We start from the raw sequence: 8,751 nt of genomic DNA, 5'->3' as shown, positions 1-8,751 counted from the left end.
TCTTCATGGAATAAAAAATCAGGCAAAACCGAGTCTAAATGACTATTGACTCAGTTTTGTTTGCCACTGCTTCGGGTCCACCTCTAACAGAGTTGGACCGAGTTGTACTGGTCTTGAACCAGGGCTAGTTGCACTCCAAAACTGAGTTTATCTCATGGTCATCTCATGTGTGTGTGTGTGTGTACCTTTCTCTGAGCCCAAAGAAATATCTGAAATCTGACTTCTCCTCACTTCCTTGATGAATAGAGTTTACTTGTGAAAGAGCGGCATTTATGTATCAATGTATATATGACCAAACACATTCATACACAAACATCTATATTATATATAAAGCGACTAGCATTTGGCCAATTTTACCCCTACAATTAGTTTCATCGGGTGGAGAACATTGAATATTCAAAGGACGTGGGAAAGCATTTTAAATTACATTGGCAGTGTTTTGGGAACTGGAAAATGTGGCTGTTGTTTAACGTACAGTTCATATTTCAGATTTCACCTGCAAAAACCCTGTAAACAGCAAAGATTTTACCCACAAAAAGTTGCTAGCCAAAGACAAAATTACCCTTGCAATTAGTTTCCGGAGTAGTTTTAACCAATGCTTTAAATAATGAATAGAAGGTAGCGTAGTGTTCACCCCTCTAAAGCGTGAGGCATAAGCTACATAGCGTGTAGCATAAGCTGCAAGCTACTTCCAGATTTTTAATCAAGGCTGCATTTGGTTGCACCAATTTCATGATATTCACCAAACTAGATGGACTGATAATGAAATTTAACAAAACTTCATGATGTTTGTGCAACCAAGCGCAACCTAAAGTAATAGGAAAGGGTAGTCATTAAGCATAAAGGTAAAGAAAGAGCAACGAAAATGATTTGATGCTGCTACTCATTTATTTTTATTAAAAGCATTGAAAAGATTAACTAATTTTTATTGAAAATAGAAAAATGTAACAAAACATTGATTGATTTTAATGTTGTAGTGAAAAATAACTTGTAATGTGAGCTACGGAACATGTAGCATAGGCTCCATGCAACTTAGCTATTGTAGCGTTAAGGCTAAGCTACGCTATGTAGCGTAAGCTACACGCTACATGGTGTAGTTATTTAAGACGGTGGTTTTAATTACTGGACATGGGAACAGTTTTTAGCAAAAGAAAGGACATTTTTTGTAATTTAACATCCTCTCTTGCTTGTTAAAGGCATGACTTTCTCTATCCCCATTCCCGACTTCCTCTCTTCCTTCCTCTCTCCACGTGTGCATCGCACGTGCCATACCTCCTAATACATTGTAATGCACAACATAAGCATGTAATTCCAACTAGGTTAATTAACAGAAGCACTATAAGCATGAGGTCTACAGTTGTGTTGGAATGCAGTTTTTTTGTGTGTAAAGGGCTAGCACTCATGCATGAACGTCATCCGTGAGTTACTCTATGAAGGGACCCACACATACAACATCGAGAGGTTAAGACATGCGAGGGATGAAACGAATAACCCAACTTGATTACAGGCTCATTTGGCAGCTTGGATTCAGAGAGTTTTGTGGGATTTCTTTTTTTCTTTTTCTTTTTCTTTTGGGCGGGGGTTCATTTGGTAGCAATGATTTTGAGGGATTTGGATATCAGAGAAGCACAGTCCCTCAAAAGATGTTCGAGTTGTCGGTATCGCTACAAGTTTCGTTGGCCAGAGATAAAGATATAATATCGTTATCGCCAATAATATCGCCGATAACCGGAAATGCAGGGAAAAAGAGGGAAACATGGAGAAAATGGTGGAATTTTTCAGTGAAACTTCAGGACTTGCCTAAATACACATATTTACATATTCAGGAATAAAAAAATTACAAAAAGATTGCATTAAATAAGAAGTTTCCATTTAATGGGGGCCAAAAGGCATGCGTTGTCATAAGAAATCACTCAAATAATAACCAAAATGAGTTTATATAATACAAATGCAAACTTATAACAATGAAGACATGCAAAAGTAAATGAATTAAAAAACATACATATTTCTGGTCATATTTCATCCCCACATAGAATGATGAGGTGGCTCGTAATCATTGTCCGGATCCCGTGGCAGTTGAGAGTACTACTGTTGCCCAATATGTTGGGCCCACCATGAATGTGCGTGGGTTATCCACGCCGTCCATCCGTTTTTTCAGCTCATTTTAATGGTTGTTTCGAAATTTGAAGCATGTCCAAAGCTCAAGTGGACCACACCACATGAAACAGTGGTAATAATGATTTCCACAGTTGAAACCTTGGTAGGGCCTACAATGATGTTTATTTGTCATCCAACCCGTTCATAAGATCACAAAGACATGGATGAAGGAAAAACACAAATAACAGATTGATCCAAAACTTCTTTGGCCTTATGGAATTTTAGACGGTATAATTTCAATTCACACTGTTTCCATGGTGAGGTCCACTTGAGATTTGGATATACTTAGTTTTTGGGCTAAAGCCCTCAATTTATGTGATAAAATGGATGGACAGAGTGGAAAAAATATGTAAATCACAGTGGACCCACATAAATTACTCGGTATTCATATCCACACCGTCCAACCATTCGAAGATATCATTTTAGTTTACAGAATAAAGAATAAGTCAGATCCAAATCTCTAATGGACCACACTACATGAAAACAATAATGATTGGATATCCACCATTAAAATCCTACTAAGGCCCACTATACTATTTATTTGACATCCAATATGTATGATTAGGTCATACAGACCTAGATGAGGGGGAAAATCAAATATTAGCTTGATCCAATACTTTTATGGGCTCAAAAAGTTTTCAATGGTCCACGTTCATTCAACATTGTTTCCTTTTTTTCTTCTCTTTTTTTCATTTTTTCTATTTTTTTTATTTATTATTTATTATTTATTATTATTATTATTATTTTTACAGCACACACACCATCACACACTCACGCCGCAGTGAGATTTCACCACCTATGTGTACTCGAACCCTCGACCAGGTGTTGAAACTCCCGCGAGTCTACCACCAGAGTAAGAGCAAGGACCCAACACTATTTCCTGTAATGTGGTCCACTTGAGATTGGGATATACCTCATTTTTGGTCTCATACCCTAAAATGGTCTAAAAAAATAAATAGACGGTGAGGATACAACACATACATCATGGTGGGGCCTACAAAACTAGGTGACGTCACCAGCGAGTCTCCCTACTTAACAACTAATCCGCGTCGTGGACGGTGATTTCCTTCCTGCACTGAGATGCTGACCATCATAATGTTTTTAAAAAATCCACCCCGTCCATCCGTTTTTTTAGATCATTTTAGGACATCAGATAAAAAATCATATGTATCCAAAACTCAGGGCAGCCGCACGAGAGAAAATAGTGGAGATTCAGTGACCACCGTTTAAACATAATTGATCACTCATTTGGGCACACATTAAATGTATGTGGTATATCCACACCGTCCATCCGTTTTTCCATCAAATTTAAGGGGTTGAGCCCAAAATTGATTCATATCCAAAGATTTAGTAGATCATACCACTGGAAATAGTGGGGATAATGATTTCCACCGTTGAAACCTTTCTAGGCCCCACCGTGATGTTTATTTTTCATCCAATTTGTTCGTAAGATCATACAGACATGGATGAAGGGAAAACACAAATATAAGCTTGATCCAAAACTTCCATGGCCCTCCAAGTATTTTTCAATGGTAGACATTCAATACAACTGTTTCTTGTGGTGTGGTCCATTTGAACATTGGATATGCCTCATTTGTTTTCCCAAAGGCCTAATTATCTATTAAAATGTATGGATGGAGTGGATAAAATAAATAAATCACGGTGAACCTCACCGAGTTTACTCAGGTTCCAACCCATACGATGTACTCACGTACGCAATCCGCTACCTCAAACGAATTAGATACTCCCTACGACTAGCCAATGGCTAGTGGTCGGTGCTTTGTGGACCTCAAACATGATGTATGTGTATCATCCATACCGTCTAATTCATTTTACAGATAATTTTATGGTAAGAACCCAAAACTAAAGTTGATCAAAATCTCAAATGGGCCACACAGCATTGATTGAACTCTCACCATTAAAAACTTCCTAGAGCTACAACAACTTTGGATCAAGTTCATATTTGTTTTTTGCCTTAATCCAGGTCGACCTGACCTACATGCCGTGTGACCTAATCCATAGGTTAGATGTCAAATAAACGTTACAGTGGGCCTAAGAGGTTTTTAATGATAGACGTTCAATCATTACTGTTTTCCCATGGTGTGGTCCACCTGAGATTCTAATCAATCTCATTTATAAGAAAATAGATTAAAACGACGTGTAAAAATGAATGGATGGTGTTGATAAAACACATAGATCATGGTGGGCCCACAAAACACTTACGACGAACCACCTGGCAGTGTCACTAGCGAAACCGCATCACGCGCTTGACGCTAGTCACGGACTCACGCTACATATCTTCCTTTCTTTTCTTTTTTCTTTTTTTTTTTTTAAAAACAAAACCTAAAATCTCGTCGAAGAGAAAATGCGGCCGAAGAAAGGGGATTTTTGGAGGAGGATTGTTGCCCAAGAAAGGAGGATTTTCTTACCCGTAAATCCGGCACTATCAATTGGCGTTCTTCCACTGTTGATCGAGGCATTCTTTGGAGCTCCGACTTCCGATCAACAAGTAAGAGATCTTCCACGTTCTGATATTTTTTCCGATTTTTTGAAAGAGGGGTTTTCTTACCTATTTATTGGATTTTTGGTCGGCGATAATCCAAGATTTTCGTCAATATCGCCGATATTTAACCGATAATCCGAAGAGAAATGAAAAAATGGGGTTTCGGTGTCACTGGCCCTATCGGCGATAATATCGACATTTCCTCGACAACTCGAACACTGCTTGTAATGATCCTTTTTGCATTCCCACCTAAAAGGTGTGATTTGCAAAATCAACTCGATTCCAAAGGTTACAAAATCCACTGGATTCCACAGAATGAAAAATCCATGCTGCCAAATGAGCCCTTAGTCAAATGACAGTTACATTTCTTGCAAGTTTGGCTTGAAAGCAGCAGAATTGCAATTTCGAGCCAAAACACTCAATATGGATGCTAAGAAAGACAATTACAATCAGGTTGTTATCATTTTATTGAACTTTAGTTGCAATTCAATTCAACAGCGCATCAATATGCACCCTTTGTAGCGATATTGACAAACTGGAAGATAATTCATGTGTATCAAGAGGCAAGATGTAAACACGCATCATATAAATGTGAGGAAAGATATAATGAATGAAGCTTAAGTTACAATCCTTCTACAACATAGTAACTGATTATTTTTTTAAAACATAATAACAACACAGTAAGATGCTTTGTTTGATGATAGGGGCTGAAAATAGAATCCTACAAATAGAATCACAAGCTTGGTGCATTTCGATACATGGAACAGCTGCTCAAAATAGATGATCCAACATGATGTTTACAGGAGAAAGAGTGGAACTCACTCATTAGGAAATGGTGGGTCCCACGTATGAGCTGAAGTGTGAATCGTTCCTCATGTGCTATGTTCAAGTCCCATCTACCTCCCTTCAGCTTTCACCAGCTGTGAAAAGACTCTGCTCATTGATACACCTGAAAGATCTTCCACACTCGACATTTCCTGCCTTTGAACGGTAACACTTTCCACATGGCTGATGCTGTTGACTCGCTGAGAAAACTTATCTATCTGATTAACACTATCTCCATCAAGATCGCTCGGCACCACTGTCTCTTGAAGCTGCAGCGCATACTCCAAATTCCACAACACATCTCCCATTGAAGGCCGGTCGACGCCATAATCGGCCAGGCATTTCTCAATCGTGTCCCCAAACTTCCTCAGAGAATCAGACCTTATCTGACCTGAGAGATGAGGATCGACAATCTGAGACAATTGCCCCTTTTTCTGCCACTTCATAGCCCACTCCGCAATGTTCACCATCTCCCTTGGAAGGGTTGGATCAATCACTGGTCGAGCACAAAGGACTTCTAGCAAAACCACACCAAACGAGTACACATCTGATTTCTCTGTCAGCTGCTGCCTTCGAAAATACTCAGGATCGAGATACCCAAAACTTCCTTTCACTGCAGTACTCACATGGGTCTGATCGAGCTCAGGCCCCGCTTTCGAGAGCCCGAAATCTGCAACCTTTGCCATGAGATTCTCATCGAGTAAAATGTTTGCAGACTTGACGTCACGGTGTATGACAGCCTTTGCCGAACCAGTGTGGAGGTAGTGAAGTCCTCTGGCAGATCCAATGCATATCTCAAGCCTCTGTTTCCAGCTTAGACTAGGAAGATCTGAGCCATACAAATGGTTCTTTAGAGTCCCATTTTCCATGTATTCATAAACAAGAATCATCTCGTTCCGCTCATCGCAGTACCCGATCAATGACACCAGATGCCGGTGGCGGAATTTGGACAACATCTCGATTTCAGTTCGGAATTCCGTGATACCTTGTTGCGATCGTGGGTTGCCCCGTTTCACCGCCACTTTCGTGCCGTCTTTCAGCTCTCCCTTGTAGACCTTCCCAAAGCCTCCAACCCCAATGACCCAATTCTCATCAAAGTCGTTCGTTGCTTCTTGCAATGCAACGAAAGGGAAACGGAAGCCAAGGTTCTGTCCAGATAGCGTAGTACTAGTCGTTCCGCTTGAGAACTTACTTCCTGAGGTGTGGGAATTCCCTCCAATCACAGAGAAAGGCACCCATGTCTTTGAGTATGGCCGCTGCAGTTTCCGTCTTCTACAAAACAGGAAGAAAAATGCAGCAAAGACAATGGCGGCAACTGCCCCAACGACTGCGCCCACTATAACACCAACACTCTTCTTTGAGCTTGTCTGCTGCAACAATGCCCCACCGTTGTCTTTGATCCTCATAATCTCCAGCCCATTCATGATGGCATTCGGAACCTGCGCTACAGGCGAAGGCCCAATGCTCACTCGAATCTTACCAGACCCATCAGTAACACCCACAATAAAATCTGTATAATATGGTGCAGCCAAGGTGTTCGTTGTTAGAATTGAGAGGTCAAGCGGACGTTCGACCAACCAGCCATTGATATAGACATTGAAGTATAGCTCGTTTAGTGCAGGACTAACAATGTCACAGAAATGCATCCGTGTCAAATAACTGAAACTGGCATCCACTGGAAACTCCCATGTCACATTGAAATTGCCGTTGGAGATGTTCACATTATTCATCTCCGTGGCAGTGGCGTAGACGATATCAGGCGCAATATCCGGGGTGACTCCGGCCGAATACTGGATCTGTCCTGAGAAATTGACGGATTTGGCAAGATTTTTATTTAGCAAGAAAGTCTCATCAGGTATCCATGCCCTCCCCAGAGTATCATTTGAAGGGGCCACACTCGGTGCACCCATATTCACCCTATAAACCGTCTCTAACGTCTTGTTCGGCAGCCCATTATATGTCCCGACTGGATTAATGGTCCGGGCATCTTCAGTGATGAGATTGTCAGGGACCGAAATGACTTCAATGGCATTTACAAACGCAAACGAATTGATAGAAGGTGTGAACATGAGGACAAGAGTGTCCGAACTCAACACAGAAAATTCCTTAACCACAGCCGAAGCATTCCTTAACTGGTAGTTCTGGAGGAGGACTAATTCGCGTGTGGAAACATTGAAGCTGGCTGTTTTCATGTCATAATCTTGGTAGACGAACGGGAAGAAATAGAGGCGAACCCAGTGCCGCCCTGGCTGTCGGATCGAAAAGGTGTAGGAAGAGGGCCCCGTGAGGATACGGGCTGTTTGATACAAAGCCGAGGCATCAACAGAGGATGGGATCGAATTCGAAGGAGTGTTGGCAAAAATAGTTTGAGGAGTTGAAATTTTCACCGAATTGGAGTTATCAGCACTGAAATTACCAATACCATCGACAGGTGTGTCTGTGGATGATCCACAGTCTATCAAGTATTTGTCTACAGGATCAAATGCTACAGAAATGCATACTAAATTCAAAACAAATGAAACCCAAATCAGCAACTTAAGTTCTCTAATGCTACCCATCACCAAAGATAGTCTATTTGAGCTCTAATCTAACAAAAGAAAGATTTATAGAGAATCAGATGAAGATCTCAAAAACCCATCAAAGAAAAACAGGGAAAATAGGAAAAGATTGCACCTTTGAGCTTATTTCAGACCCAAAAACATTGAAAAGGCAAGACCCATTTCTTCTTTCAATGGATTCCTCAAATATTTCATTCAAAAACAAGAAAAGAAGCTACTTTTGATGCAGAAAGCATTTACTGGCATTGATCTAAGCCTTATACCAAGCGGGTATTTTCTAGATCTGATGTTAGATGTATTCAGGTGTGAAAGAGAGGGAGAAGATATAAAAGAAAAGCGGTCAATATCATGGAACCTGGAATATAGTGTAGAAAAATGATACAGCTAATGCAAGAGCTGACCTTTTCCTTCTCTTTTTAAATGGTATGGAAGGAGTGGTGGGAAGGTTTTGGAAGTTTTAGGAGATGGCATTGAGAGAGAGAGAGAGAGAGATTGAATAAAAAAGAAGAAGACAGAAAGGAGGTTGAAAAAACAATTAAAAAAAAAAAAAAAAAAAAAAAAAAAAAAAAAAGGAAAAGAAAAGAAAAAAGGAGTGAATTAGGTGTTACCCGGGTAGCACCTTAGTGGGTATTGCCCTTACCGTGGGGCCCACCTTGATGATATTTTGTATATCTACTCCGTCCTTCTATTTTTCCATCACATTTAAGA

The 8,751-nt window shown here is 40.3% G+C and overlaps 1 protein-coding gene across 1 annotated transcript; it reads right to left on the bottom strand.

The window, feature by feature from the left end:
• Positions 1-402: 402 nt before the first annotated feature.
• On the bottom strand, positions 403-8,543 carry LOC131253075 (receptor-like protein kinase HERK 1). The gene is made up of 2 exons (XM_058253902.1): positions 5,483-8,543; positions 403-1,275 (listed from the first exon to the last, which is right to left on the bottom strand). The coding sequence occupies exon 1, from the start codon at positions 8,041-8,043 to the stop codon at positions 5,557-5,559; it is 2,487 nt and encodes an 828-aa protein (XP_058109885.1). The 5' UTR covers positions 8,044-8,543; the 3' UTR covers positions 403-1,275; positions 5,483-5,556.
• Between the last annotated feature and the right edge of the window lie 208 nt (positions 8,544-8,751).

Source organism: Magnolia sinica, chromosome 8, assembly GCF_029962835.1.
Source record: "Magnolia sinica isolate HGM2019 chromosome 8, MsV1, whole genome shotgun sequence".
Lineage (NCBI taxonomy): Eukaryota > Viridiplantae > Streptophyta > Magnoliopsida > Magnoliales > Magnoliaceae > Magnolia > Magnolia sinica.
Note: the sequence above shows the minus strand (reverse complement) of the source record. Positions and strands in the feature narration are given on the sequence as shown.